Below are 16,157 nucleotides of genomic sequence, written 5' to 3' on the forward strand. Positions count from 1 at the left end.
TGCACTGGCGTCGTATGCCGTCGTGCGACCTTGGTCGGATCGGGCAGATACTTAGTTACGCCCCTCCAGGCACTCTCCGGTTCATGGCACAGTGGAATCACTACATAAACACGCACACGCCAGTCAGTCCGGGCGTGTGCATTACACCTACGAGGAACGGTTAAAGGATCTGGGAATGTTTCGCTTGCAAAAAAGAAGGCTAATAGGAGACTTAATAGCTGTCTACAAATATCTGAAAGTATGTCACAGTATAAACGTTTTGACAGTGAGGGTGATCAATGAATGGAACAAGCTGCCACGAGAGGTGCTGAGTTCTCCTTCAATGGAAGTCTTCAAACAGAGGCTGGACAGACATCTGTCTGAGATGGTTTAGTTAATCCTGCATTGAGCAGGGGGTTGGACACGATGACCCTGGAGGCCCCCTCCAACTTTAACATTCTTTGATTCTTTGAGTAAACCATAGTATGTTATTGGGACAGTTGTCCAATGGCTGCTAGACTTTGTTCCAATGTCTTAGAACAGCTGTGATTTTTTAATTCAACCTTCTTGTGGACATATAACTTGATGTTTAGCACATGAAGATCTAAAGCCCGCTGTCTGTATATCAGTTTTCTGCTATTCACTGACTTTTTGTGTATTTTTCATGATCTGGGGTCTCAGTTAATTTAGAGACTGGAATGGGTAATCTGAATGAAGTTAGGTGTCCTAATTTTATTTTGGATCTGGTCTGGAGTTTGATGCTGTTTGTGCCTACATTTTGTATCTTTTACTTGCTGTATATAGTTAATGGTGTTTGTGTGTTACACACATGTTTTACACTGGTCCCAGCACTCTGTAGTCGTGCTGGAAAGAAGTTGTCCTGGTCTGAGCACTCACTGACATAAATGATCATGAAATAGCCAGGTGCAAGCGAGGAGAAGGTCATCTGATTTCCCATAGCTCACCATAAGAAGCTGCAAAGATAGACAGAACAATGTTGTTGACCATGAATAAGGCATAACCTTCCAACTCATGGAGCCAGTTCATGGATGCCTGTATTTTTGATACCTTTATTTACACCAGATGATAGCTTCAGAATTCGTGTGGAGTTCAATTCATGGGTAAGAGCTGTTTTGGTGACATGTGGAGGACCTACCCACAAATCATTTATTTCTGTCTTGACATTCCTGGAAAAAAAGTGATTTTAAAATGTCTTGAGGCAACAATAAATATTAAGTGCAATTTAAATCTAGGGATCTAAATATTTCAACTAAAATTCGATATATAAAAGGGATAATGCATGAAGGGATATTAGGAGCTTTTCTCTAATCAAATTTAATTAAAAGAAAAACACACATATATATATATATATATATATATATACAGTGGTGTGAAAAAGTGTTTGCCCCCTTATTGGTTTCTTATTCTTTTGCATGTTTGTCACACTTAAATGTTTCAGATCACAAAACAAATTTAAATATTAGACAAAGATAACAGAAGTAAACACAAGATGCAGTTATTAAATGAAGGTCTTTATTATTAAGGGAAAAATAAATCCAAACCTACAGAAACTACAGGGCCCTGCGCGAAAAAGTGATTGCCCCCTAAACCTAATAACTAGTTGGGCCACCCTTAGCAGCAACAACTGTAATCAAGCGTTTGCAATAACTGGCAATGAGTCTCTTACAACGCTCTGGAGGAATTTTGGCCCACTCATCTTTGCACAATTGTTGTAATTCATCCACATTGGAGGGTTTCCGAGCATACTCCGCCTTTTTAAGGTCATGCCACAGCATCTTAATCAGATTAAGGTCAGGACTTTGACTAGGACACTCCAAAGTCATAAATTTGTTTTTCTTAAGCCATTCAATGGTGAACTTGTTGGTGTGTTTTGGATCATTGTCCGGCTGCATAACCCAAGTGCGATTCAGCTTGAGGTAGCGAACAGATGGCTGGACATTCTTCTTCAGGATATCTTGGTAAACAGCAGAATTCATGATTCCATTTACCACAGCAAGTCTTCCAGGTCCTGAAGCAGCAAAATAGACCCAGACCATCACACTACGACCACCATATTTTACTGTTGGAATGATGATCCTTTTCTGAAAAGCTGTGTTACTTCTACGCCAGATGTAATGGGACATACAGCTTTCAAAAAGTTAAACTTTTGTCTTGTCAGTCCACACAGTATTCTCCCAAAAGTCTTGGCGATCATCATATTTTCTAGCAAAACTGAGACGAGCCTTTATGTTCCTTTTGCTCTTTTCCTTTATGTTCCTTTTGATTTTTATCTTGAAACTCTTCCATGTATGCCATTTTTGCCTAGTCTCTTTCTTATGGTGGAGTCATGAACACTGACCTTAACTGAGGCAAGTGAGGCCTGCAGTTCTTTGGATGTTGTTGTGGTGTCTTTTGTGATGTTTTGGATGAGTCGTTGCTGCTCTCTTGGAGTAATTTTGGTTGGCCGCCAACTCCTGGGAAGGTTCACTATTGTTCCATGTTTTCGCCATTTGTGGATAATAGCTCTCACTGTGGTTCACTGGAGTCCCAAAGCTTTAGAAATGGCTTTATAAACTTTCCCAGACTGCCAGATCTCAATTACTTTGTTTCTCATTTGTTCCTGAATTTCTTTGGATGGCAACATGATGTCTAGCTTTTGAGAATCTTTTGGTCTACTTCACTTTGTCAGGCATGTCCTATTTAAGTGATTTCTTGATTGAGAACAGGTGTGACAGTAATCAGGCCTGTGTGTGGCTAGGGAAATTGAACTCAGCTTCCCAAAGATGTGATAAACCACAGTAATTTATGTTTTAAAGGGGGGAGAGGCAATCATTTTTTCACACAGGGCACTGTAGATTTGGATTTATTTTTCCCTTAATAATAAAGACCTTTTGTGTTTACTTGTGTTATCTTTGTCTAATATTTAAATTGGTTTTGTGATCTGAAACATTTAAGGGTGACAAACATGCAAAAGAGTAAGAGATCAGGAAGGGGACAAACACTTTTTACACATTTGTACCTATTTATAGATAGATATATTTATATACCAAGTCAAACAGATATGTTCTTCTTATAGAAGGTTGAAAGGTGCTACAGGAACACTCCAGCTATATTTGTTAAATGGAGAAAAAATATATTACACAACCAGATGCCTTACTCCAGGCAATATGGAACTTTGTTACCCAGACAGTATTGTCACGTTGCATTAATCTACACAAATCTTCCTCCTACTGTGTAATTTCATATACAGTCCTTTACGCTTGTGCTCCGAGAGCAAGCAAGGCTTTGGCACACTGCAAGCCGTGAGCGCTCCTGTCCCGCAGCCTGGCCGGATGATGCAGCTTAAATATTATAAGGTAACGGTATCATGATCAAGGTGCTGCTATATGGATGGTTGGTGGGGTCTAGGACTTGTATGTCGTGTAGGCTGTCAATGTGTAGAAGGTTGCCACTTATGTAATGCTGACTGTTCTAATTTAGGATTTCCAGTGTTCTTATTGAGCAGCGGTGTGTATGAGTATTATGTATTTTTATGAGCAGCTTAAAATCACTAAAGCTTGACCGTTTAATGAATAGATCAGCCAGTCCTCCCTTGTCTTCATTTATTTGATTATCTGTATGTATATATACATGTGAGAACTGTACAGTACGCAGCATGAATCTTTTCGGCCCAGTGATTTTCTTAAATGTCTGTTCTACTTTTCATATTATTAAATAGACATCTAGAGGTCAATCACTGTGGAAATGGTTACTGTGTTGACTCTGTAGATATAATCTGCATGCTTCTGTTTTAATCCAGATATGACTAACTAGATGGAGTAAATGAAGTACTAAATAAATGGGGTAAACTAAATCGGTTATATCAATTGACAATAAAAATGTCACATTTATATAAAGCTTAGCATTGCCTTGGAGTGACGTATTATTATAAAATGCGGATCAGCATTTCCTAAATCATGTCATCCTCCAACACAAATAACAACCCAGTCGTTTGAGAATCCAGGGTTATGTCGTCCACCTTCCCATAGATACAAAATATTAGGCGGTGCTAGCTTTATACGGTGCCCTGTGCAAAACCTTCCATTGACCCCCTCCCCTGTGGTGTAATGTATACTGCCTTAATAATACATACAAACTCTGTACAAATACCACTTCCTAATATCTAGGGAATAGAGATGCAGCCAACTGCTGCCTTGTTTTCTGGCAAACATTGTGGGAAAAAAGGGTGCAAGTTATGTGTGATTGGTCATCAGGACAAGTGGCACCCCTTTAAGTCATGGCAGGTGACCTCTAAAGTCATCCATAGTGATATATACAACTGTATACCTATGCAAAGTCCATTCGTCTGCTGATTCATCCCTCTTCTTTTACTTTCCCAGCATAATTGTCACCACTAATTACCACTTAATTATTTTTGTACATAGTCTGTTAAATTTCAAGTAATCATATAGACTTCCTTCATTCTAAATATTCAAGCTATTTTTAATACTTGGATTCAAATACTTTGCTTTCAGTGACTGCCTTTTGTCTGGCACCCATGGACATCACCAAATACTTAGTTTCCTCCTATGAGATGCTGCGCCAGGCTACTTCAGCTGTCTTCAGATGGTGCTTGTTTGCAGGTCTTTCTATCTTCAAATATGCATGATCAATAAGGTTGAGGTCCTGCCACTGAATCAGCCATTAAAGAGCATGTCATTACTTTAATTTAACTCTGTCACACTACTTGACATACTATTATATCATGCAGTGGATGCAGCTGTATGGAGCAGGCTCAGGAGCTGAGCCTACTCCACACAGGTCAGATGGTGTCTGTGTTATACAGTCAATACCTGTCTCTAACAGCAGTGGGTGAAGCTCTTCAATCAAAGACAGCAGCATTCAGTGTGCATCATCCCAGTGGCACGTTAGTTTGAGCAGTCATTGTATCTCCATGACGTGATTGTGAAATTTTGATGGGTTGCAATGGCAGCCAGAGACCTACTGATGGCAAAAATCACTGCTGTCTTAGTTCTCCTGTAAAGCCCAACCACAGGCTGGACTTCATAGAAGACCGGCGGTTTTACCATATATTGCAATACATAAGTTTTGCTTTATACAGTACAAGCAAACAATGAAAATTAAAAAGAAAGGGGAAAAAACATATTTGATATTACAGCATCTATAACAATCTGCTATATGAAAATATATATTTATTTTACCCATTAAGTAGACATTGTAAAGAAAAAAAGTCAAAATCACAAAATTGTTCTTATTTGGTTTCGGCACCCCCGACAAAAATTGCAATAAAAGCAGTCAAAAGTTATGTACTTCAATATGGTGCCATTAAATACTACAGCTCAACATTACAAAAATAAGACCTTGTACACTTATATCAATGGAAAAATGAAAATGTTATGGGTCTCGGAAAATGGTGACACAAACAAAAAATTTCTTTCCAACGTTCTTAATTTTTAAAGTCACTAATATGATAAGAAAAAAAAAACTGTACAAGTTTGGTATCTTCGTAATTGTACTGACCTGAAACATCATGTTGTCAGGTTATGTTTGCTGCACAATGAATGTTATAATACGAAACCTAAAAGACAATGGGTATTGCAATGGGATTTGCAATTTTTCACAATTTCACCTCACTTAGAAAATGTTTCCTATTTTTTTACATACATGTAAAGTGAAGAGTGTCATTCAAAATTACAACATAAGCCCTCATACGAATATACAAAATGTACAAATAAATAAAGTTCAGGCTCTTGTAAGAAGGGGGGGGGGTTAAAAGCAAAAATGTAAAAATGAAAATTGTCCACACCCGGATGAGGTTAAGAAGCTACTGTGCTGCCTTTATATATGCTTTAATCATTATTTATCTGTATTGTGAAGCATCATTCACTTTGATTCATATTGTTATGTTCTGCAACTTAGAACTAAGGAATAGGAGGGAAAAGCTGTCCCTGCACTGAGACTCAGCTTAACCCTACGCTGGGGTGGGTGATCTATTCCTTGTGAATAGCCCCACCGAAACTCCTGCACTGAACTCAAACAAAGACCTGTAGGGAGGGGAAAGGGGTCCCTAAAAGATGTAAGGACTGGGAGCAAAAACAGGAGACCTCCTAACAGAAAAGTTAGTTGCTCAAACGAAGATTAAAGGGAACAAAACTGGTGGAACAAGAAGTCCCAGGATATCAATTGTCCAAAGCACAAAGAACTTAACAAGGCAACTTACCCAGAGCACGAGCGTAACAACACTGATGTCTAACCGGGAATGGGAGACAGGTGCTGAGTAATAAAGAGTGAAGAGATCACGTGACCAAGACACCCAGCATCAGAGGAAAAGACTAGAAGCCAGTAAACCACAACAAGATGGCCGATAGTAAAACAACATAGATTCTAACACATATCTATTGTGTGGTGTACAGAGGAGATTATGAATTATCTGCCACTGTTCAAATATTTCTGGACCCAAATGTATGTTCCACACACATATCGGGGATATATATTTATATCTCTGAGGTTTACATCTCATTCATTGCCGTCCTGTGTTCTTTCCGGTATCCTTAATGCTATGACATTTTATCTCCCTCACATTGAGGTTACAACAACCTGTTTCACAAAGTGAGCCACAGAATAGCGTTTAATTATTAACATTCCTGAAAGGACATTGTAATGTCAAAAACTGCCACTGATGACACCAGAGACGTGTCCAGCTTTACTAATGTTTGACTTCGGGACAGAATGCTAAGTAACAAACACAAACTGTAAAACGGAAACCGCACAAGACTGGCTGGTGCTGCTGTTTTCAATGCCAGGGTGGTCAGCCTTGCCAAGTTCTTCTGTCACTGGCTCCAGAAATGAAATGATAAATAATGTACTGAAGGCCGAGGACACCAAGCCTTCGCTCCGTCATTGTGTTCCATACAATTGTCAGAGCTGAATTACAGCTCATTTGAGTTTATCTTTCCTGCTAAACCATCTAGGTCCAAAAATATACTAAATGTATCATTAGCCCCTACTGCTGGATGGAATAGAAAGCTGGACTTAGTGTAGTTCTTAAGATGAAGAGTATCAGAGGGCCAGATATTGGTCTATGTACATCATCCGCTGACAGTTGTGTCTAGCTCCTCTTTTATATAGTGTGTCTATGTGCTATTATGGGTCATACAAGAACATATCTGAGGATTGATAGATGCTGCTAATGACAATGTTCTCTTCAGTGTTAGACATTCCCAATTGGTGAAAAAAGCCTAAAATGCTCATCCACAAAAATGTTTCCCATAATGTGCCTTTCTGTTTTATTTTGGTATTTTCTAAGTATATGTTTTCCAACCAGGGTTCTGTTGACCCCTGAGATTCCTTAGAGTCCAGTAAGAAGTTCCTTGGTAGAAGGCTTTGCCCGAAATGGTGGGTTGACTTTCAGTCTATTTGTATCTGCTTTTTACGAGTGGACACTTAATTGAACAAGGCTGTGCTATTAAATACATTTTCTACATTCTTGATGATTGTCTCTGATAGCAGACATTTTGATGAATTTGGCCTGATGCTACAGTAAAATAGACGTTATAAGAAGTGTGTATTTTCTTTGTGTGATGAGGTGCATGTTTTCAGTGTGATAGGAGTTACTGATCTATGATAGCTGAGCTTTTTCAGAATAGTCAGACATTTACTCATTCCGACGTCTGTGACTCATGTACATGCTCTCACCATGTGTTTCGGATAGAACATGTACTCATTAAAGTCTATGATACTATTTACATGTCCATGTTTGTTTGTGGCCCATGTGCCTGCAAAAAAATCATGGAGACGTGGTCTATGGGGCCGTGAAAACTACGAACAACCAGATAGCATATGTGTGCTGTCCGTAATTAACATTGTAATAATGTACATTATAATTTTATTATAATAAAAGATGCTCCTGAACTAATATATTATAGGCAATAAAATTATTATCTAAATCAGATATTATAAAGGGGCAGGTCCCTAAAAGGGTAACTTTTGGCAAATACTTCAGGTATATCCACACTCCGGAAAAACTTTAGCCCCTTAATGACCTCCAATATGACTTAAAACTGACCTGTGATATAAGAGAATAGCATCTTCTGACGGGTGACAATCCAGCAGCATCAGCTGTACATTATAGCTGACAACTTGCTGCATCAGCCACGATCAGTTTTGGCACCAACCATGGCCGTTTAACCCCTTAAATACTGCTGGAAATAGTGACTACAGCATCTAGATCGTTAACAGAACCTGGGGGCTCCCTCTTTAACCCCATCGGCACCCTGAGATCTTGATCTTATGGTCCTCATGTTTGCCATGGCAACTCATGGCTAAATAACGACCTTAATGTCTTCCAGCTATAGTGGCCTGTTCAGAAGTTAGCAACATTTAGGTGGCAAAAATAAAAATTTTCATTTCTGTCATGTCACTTTGCCTTAATTCCTGAAAAGCACCTGAAGGGTTAATGAACTACCTGAAAGCCATTTTGAATACATTGTGGGGTGCTGTTTTTAAAATGTTATCACTTTTGGGTGGTTTCCAATATATAGACACCCCAAAATAATTTCAAAACTGAATAAGTCCCTAAAAATTAAGTTTTGTAAATTTCCTTGAACAAAAAAATGAAAAAATGACTGTTACATTTTTTAACCCTTCTAAAATGTTGACAAAATAAAACATTTTCAAATTCTGCTGATGTAAAGCAGACATGAGAGAAATGTTGTTTATTAATGTTTTTGTGTGGTATGACTATCTGGATTAAAGGGATAATCATTCAATGTTTGAAAATTGCTATTTTTTTTTACATTTTTGTCACATTTCTGATATTTTTATAAATAAACACAAAACGTATCAACCTAAGCTTACCACTGTCATAAAGTATAATGTGTCACAAAAAAAAACAATCTCAAAATCAATGGGATATGTTGAAGCGTTCCAGAGTTATCAGTACATAAAATGACACATGTCAGATATCAAAAATTTGGCCTGGTCAGTAAGGGGTTAGACAAAAGATTCATTGTAAATATTCTAGGTTCTAGGAACTTTTTTTTACAGTCTAAAAAACATTATCAATTTAATTGCAGATCAACTTTAACAAAAGTTTCTTTGTGGATCTTTCAAACAAAATGTCCATCCTTTAAGTGTATTGCTCATTTACATATTTGCTCGTCATTCAGGATTTTTAATTAATATTGAGTCACTGAATGCTTTCAATGACAGTACAGTCTCATTTCCAATATTAGTAAAAGGTCAGAGAACACTGAGCTCTTATGGAGCAATTTGCAGCTCGGCATGTAGTAAATTGATAGGTTGAGTACAAATGGAATTGGGCAGATGTCCACTCAGCAGCGTTAGCGAGAGCAGTGACTTAATCATCTAGACTGGCACACAATCTAGCCAGGGTTGGCAACTCATGCTGATAGTAAAATGATGAGCAAAATACAGTAACCAGGATGTACAAAGTCAACTGCATATCTTGATTATTTTTATTGAAAGAGAATGTTTGAATCACTAAAAAATAACACTGACCGATAACATTTAGCAGGAAATTCATCAAAAATATACAAAACATATAGAATATATAATGGCATATCTTCCATCAACTCATCTTCACTGTTCTGAGTGGGTAACGCAGGCATCCAGATTCGTGGACTCAAGCCAACCCCAAGGGAAACATCCAATCAGTTCTGACACATTCTCAATCCTTATTTCTAACCTTATTTCTCTTTTTACACAGTTGGAAATTTGATATCAATCATTAATACAATTGATAGTCACTTCAGCTGCAGGAACGTGTTTGGATGATCTACACTTTATATGTGTATTAATAGTCACTATATAGCATTAATATTGGGGTGAACTATAGCACTGGCAATATTAAGCATATTATGCTTTATTATTATTATGGCACTGGTATTATTAGTCACTATATGACACTGTTATTTGTAACTACTAAAAGTTGGTAATATTATGGCAATTAATGGTAAATTACAGTAATAAAACCTGCGATTTGATAGTATTTAGGGGGTTTCTATGCCACTATTTTTGGGTGTTGAAGACCGGAACAGTGAAGGTTATGGAGGTCCCATATAAAATAATCTCAGGTATCTGACTTTTTACACTGTTCTCTGCAAAACATGTTTTACTTTGACCTACTCATCTATACGTGGGTTTACCATAAAGTCATTTCTGCATACTCCCAAGTTCATTATATGCTGTAGTAGGTAATACTGCCGGCCAATGTTTAATTCACATAAGTGTATATTCACCTTTCATTAAGTTACCTTTTTGTCATTTTTATCTAGGAAAATGAACTAAAAGATGCAGTTCAAGACAAGGGACGCCTAAGTCTTCAGTATGCCAGCTTATCCCACAGGGCCTTGCAGTACGACCAGGTAACTTCATTTTTTATTAATTATACACAACTGCTATTTATTCACAGAATATGCTGTAGTTGTCTGATAGGTGCGGGACCCACTGCTAGGACCCACATGGCATCGCCATTAATAAAGAAGTGGCTTCAGTACATGTGTGTCTCTCTCCATTCACTTATATGGATTTCTAAAGTAGCCAAGCACACTTGCTTTCCATTCAAAGCAACACAAGATGGAGACCCATTCAAAGGTCTATAGGGTGGATTCAGATGTATTAGATATTTATAAATGTCTGAGACTGGAATACCCCTTTAATTACTACTGGTATACTTGATACATGTACAAATTAGGTAGAATAAGAAGAATGTAGAGAATTAAAAGAAACATTTTCTTATTAGAAATAAGAACAGTTATAGAGGCATTTCTATCTTGTAAATTTGAAGCATATCCACAGGATATGCCATAAATGTATGGGACCTCCATCTATCTTGAAAAAGAGGCCCTGATGCATGCTGCTGTCAGTGGATTGGAGGCTTGTCACAGCTCCAACCCTCTGGCTATACTTCTAAATGGTCTAAGACTGTGAAATTAACCACTAAGCCATCTTACTGAAACCACTATGAGCTTCTGATGTATCCCATTATTCCCACCACATGCTCCTGCCTCGCGATTTTGACGCAGCAAAAATACACGGCGTCAAAAACTCATTGTGGGCACACAGCCTTAATGTCACAATTTTTCACCAAACTGAAACTCATTTGTGAGGTCACAGCAGCTTACCAGAGTAATACCCGCTGGTCACACGAGGTTACTTGACAAAAAAAAAAGTTGAAAAAGTTGTAAGATCACAGCAAACCCAAAATATGTAGGTTACATGCAAGAGTTTGTTATTTTGTTCTTATGAAGAAAAGGATATTTCATTTCTAAGTCCTTGAATGTGCTATGTCCAAAGAGTAAGCAAAGACACAGCATTGTGACACAGCTATATTGGCAATATTTTCATTTTCTTATGCTCCACATGGGAAGCCAAGGATCTTTAATTCCCATCAGATTCCTAATTGATGATGTTTGCTGTAAATATTTCATAGCATGAGAAGGTTACTTCAAAAATATACCAAACACACTCCTGACATCTTACTTCTATTACAGAAAGGTAAGATAAATGTCGTACAGTTAATGTGCAGTGAGACAGAAGCAGGGCCGCCATCAGGGCATTACTGCCCTTACTGCTGTATGGGGCCCGGTGAACAGCATTAAAGAGCAGGGGCCCCCGCATTGTCCAGGGCCCCTCCTCTTGTGCTTCTGCTCACCGGGCTCCAGGGTATCACGTACCGCAGGCTGCTTAATTATCCTCTGTGCAGGGAGCCTTGGAGCTCTCAAGGCATCTCCAAGAGAGTCCCTCCTCCCCTTCAGTGACGCGCTGGAGACCTTGCGTACGCAATGATGTCATCATACACTCGTCGGCATTCAGCGCAAGGATGCTGCCAGTCCAGAAGTGGAGCTGCTGGATATTGTATGAGAGGTAAGTATGAAAACTTTATTTTTTTTTTATCGAATTAATTAAATTGTCTTTGGGGAGTGCACATGATGAACTGGGAGTGGGGGGTGGTGTGAGCATAAGGTGAACTGGGAGTGGGGGTTGGGGAGAGCACATGATGAACTGGGAGTGGAGAGTGGGGAGAGCACATGATGAATTTGGAGTGGAGAGTGGGGAGAGCACATGATAAACTGGGAATGGGGGGAGAGAACATGAACTGGTTGTGGGGGGAGAGCACATGATGAACTGGGAATGGGGGTGGGGAGAGCACATGATTTGGGAGGGGCGTGGGGAGAGAACATGATGAACTGGGAGTGGTGGGTGAGCACATGGTGAATTGGGAATGGGGGTGGGGAGAGTACATGATATATTGGGAGGTGGGTGGGGAGAGCACATGATGAACTGGGAGGAGGGGGTGGGGTGAGCACAAGATGAACTGGGGGTGGGGAAAGCACATGATGAACTGGGACTGAGGGGTGGGGAGAGCACATGATGAATTGGGAGTGGGAGGTGGGGAGAGCACATGATGAATTGGGAGTGAGGGGTGGGGAGAGCACATGATGAACTGGGAGTGGGGGGAAAGCACATGATGAACTAAAGGTGGGGAGAGCACATGATGACCTGGAGGAGAGCTAATGATGAAGTGGGGTTGGGGAGAACATATGATTTGGGAGTGGGGGGTGGGGAGAGCAAATGACAAATTGGGAGTGGTGGGTTGCATAATAACTAATTATATATTAATGGTGGGTGCATGTCTGTATTCAGCTGTGTAGTGTAGAAGTTGGGGAATGTGCTCTAGATAATTGTGTGTCATTTTATGTAGAGACGAGTCCTGGCTGAAAGATGTGATGGCGGTCTGCGCTTGATAAAGGAGAAAAGCGAAGATGAAGGACTTCAACTAGAGTCGTCACTGGTGATCACTGTATTACCTATACACTGACACTATACACTGTATACTATGTACAGAGCGCCTGTGTATAATGACACTTATGGTAATATTAGTATTGTGTATTTTTATTGATGACCAGTATTGTAGTATTTGGTCACTGTGGTGGCAATATGTGGTCTGGTCATGGTGTGGAGGTATTTGTTCCTTGTATGTGGTATTATTTGGTCACTATGTGGTGGAAATATGTGGTCTAGTCATGGTGTGGCGGCATTTGTTCCTTGTATGTGGTATTATTCAGTCACTATGTGATGGTAATATCTGGTCTGGCCATAGAGTGACAGTATTTGTCCCTTGTATGTGGTATTATTGGTCATTTAAAAAAATGTATGTGACACATTCTCTTAAAGAAAAATAAATACAAATATACCTAAAAAGAGTATTGGATATTTTAAGAAATATTTAATAGGTTAGAGTAGAGTAGGGCCCGGCCAGAAGAGTCTACCTTGTTGTGGCGGCAGCTTAAAAAATCTTTTGGCCAAAACAAAAGCTGATGGCTATATATGTGATATGGTGTTTGATGGGAACTGTTAATGTGTGATTGGTGCAGAATAGTGTTGAACGAATTTGTTCGGCATTTCATATTCGGGTTCGTGTTCGGGGTTCCGGCTTGTTCGCGCCAAAAAATCGGCTCCGCCCATGAAAATCCCTGATTTGCCACACTGTCACGCAGATGTTATCCGGGGCCCACTCGCTGCAGGAGTCATTCGCCCCGGCTGCTCTGCTGAGCGGTCGCATGGATTACAGCGACGAACACTTAGTACAGGTGAGTATATGGATTTTTTTATGTCATTCTTATTTTTACATGTGGAGACACCGGGAGCAGACTACAACTCTCATCATTAACCCCTGCTGGTGCTGATCACAGCGCCGGCAGGGGACACTGATGAGGGCAGCATTCAGCACCCGGTGCTTGGGAACAGCGCTAACTGTACTGCTGATTCCCAAAGGCCTTATAGTATAAACACAGACCATTGAGCAGACTGCACTCGAATCGGTTAATTGCAAGGAGGTGAGTTTCGCTTCTTTGTTATTTTTTAATACATCGAGCATCATTAAAATACTCCTTTAACTTATATTTATGAACAAAAGCAATTCTGCTCTTCTTTTGTATTTTTTTTCAGCAACTTTTATACAAGTTATTATTTGATTGCCCCTGCCCATGAGATCTTCTTCACATAAGTGTATGTCATGGAGCATGTAGGCAAGGCAAGTAATTCATGATGTACATTTTCGACATTAAAGAAGCACTCCTCTCATCAAAGTTTTTATCCTCTTAATATATTGCAATCATTATATTATATAGCACTGTGTACTTAAAATTGCTCATTTTGCCTTTCTACCAAGCTAATTCTTCTCTTTTCCATTAGGTCTATGATATCAACTGATTAAAAACTGACTAGCTGAATCCTACTAAGCTCTATGCAGAAACAGGAAGTCTATCTTCCCTGTATGAGTCATGAGTCACTGCAAAAGTCCCTGGCAGGGGGTCGGGAGTTAAAGAGCGGAATGATAAATGCAGGGACAAGAGACTTTCTGTTTCTACATAGAGCAGAGAAAAGAGAAGATTTAGTTGGGTAGAAAGGCAAAATGAGCAATTGTAAGTACACATTGCTATATAATATAATGACTGCAAAATATTAAGAGGATAAAAACTTTGACGGGAGCGCTTCTTTAAATGTACTGAAGGTCTTTCCACTTGTGATTTAGTCATACTCTAACCTATATTGCAAACTGAGTGGTAGAATTGTGAATTTTTCATTTTTTTATATGTGGTTAAGGTGGAAGAGATGAATGCTGCATAGATTATATAAGAACAGTAATTGGATCCTTGAAAGGTCCTTTCTACAGGCAAGCAGCAATGTTTTATCAGAGTGAAAAGAATAGTGGTATTTTTACAAGAAAAGTATTAGATGCAAAAAAAATATTTTTTTAAATTATTTTATGGGTTTTTCTTTTTTACTATATTTCATAAATTTGTCGCATATTTACAATATTTAGTCTAAGTTTACATCATCTATTTGTTAGCTTACTTTTGTCAACTAAGCTGTAGTAAATTGGGGCACAATTTTGGTGCAAGGGATCATGAGTGAGGTCACGCCTTATTTCTGACCTCTGTTGGTCAAGGCATAAAAGACTGTTATTTGGCACAGATTAATTGAGATTTCTGGCGCTTACAGCTCAATCAGTCACTCCAAATGATGTCATTAATCAACACTGTCTAAAAGAAAAATTGTTTTTGTTCCCCATAGCAACCAATGTAAACTCAGCTCTCATTTTTCAAGAGCAGAATATAAAATGAAAGCTGCACTGTGATTGGTTGCTATGAGGAACAAAGAGACAGTTTTGATAAATCGGCCTCATTTGTTTTCTCCATTCTGACATGTTTGATTTATACAAACTTTCACTTCCGGAGACCCATGAAGGGAATAGAAACAAATACATTTATGTGGAGAAAAATAAACCGATGCCTCTGCTTACTATTATATTTACTATTAGCTGCAGCTAACAATTAGGTTTTATAAAAGAAAACTTGTAATTTTATTATATTGTTACCTCATTAACACTTGATGTTGTTCTAGTCTGTAATTTCATTGTTAAAGAAAACACGTAATAGGAACCCTGCTACTAGGACAAGGAGGGAACGTGTTTTAGGCCCCCTTCACACGTCCGTTTTTTTTGTCCGTAGGCCGTCCGTATTTTAAGGACCGCAAATACGAACATACACACCCATTGTAGTCAATGGTGGTGTGTACCTGCCAGGTCTTTCACATGGACTGTGGGTCCATGTGAAAAACCCGCAGACATGTCCATTTTTTACGGATGTGTGTCATCAATGTGACACGTACCGGCGCCTGGGAAAAGGCGTACAGTTCACACTGTTCCCAGGCGCCGGGTGCTGAAGGCAGCTCTCATCATTATCGCCTGATCTCCCTGAGATCAGCACGACCAGGTGACAATGATGGGAGTTGTATTCAGCACCCGCTGTGTACATTGTCTATTAAATAAATAATTTAAAAAAGAAAATGGCAAGAGCTCCCGCATAATTTTCATAACCAGCAGAGGGAAAGCCCACTGCTGGGGGCTGTTGTTAATAACCTGGGAAAGGGTCCAATATCCCAAAAGTTATCCAGGCTAGTAATAACAGCTTTACAGCTGTTTGCTTAGCCTTTACTGGTTAGCTTATGGGGGACCCCAGAAAAAAAATGACGTAGAGTGCCCCTATAAATTCTAACCAGCAAAGGCTAAACGGACAGCTGTGGGCTGATATTAATAGTCAGGGAAAGGGCCAGGGATATCGCCCTCCGCAGAGCATCGAATATTGCCTGGA

General features: G+C 39.3%; 1 protein-coding gene across 22 annotated transcripts in view; it reads left to right on the forward strand.

Annotated features, from left to right (window-relative positions):
- The window catches only part of RIMBP2 (RIMS binding protein 2), a 711,286-nt gene that overhangs the window by 424,505 nt on the left and 270,624 nt on the right, over positions 1 to 16,157 (forward strand). For all 22 annotated transcript variants that reach the window (XM_073676113.1, XM_073676112.1, XM_073676118.1 and 19 more), the window contains one exon: positions 10,275 to 10,364. In XM_073676113.1, the coding sequence (XP_073532214.1) occupies positions 10,275 to 10,364 (90 nt within the window). The remainder of the gene's footprint in view (positions 1 to 10,274; positions 10,365 to 16,157) is intronic.

Source organism: Phyllobates terribilis, unplaced genomic scaffold, assembly GCF_046119375.1.
Source record: "Phyllobates terribilis strain yellow unplaced genomic scaffold, ASM4611937v1 Scaffold_1__5_contigs__length_1240528914, whole genome shotgun sequence".
Lineage (NCBI taxonomy): Eukaryota > Metazoa > Chordata > Amphibia > Anura > Dendrobatidae > Phyllobates > Phyllobates terribilis.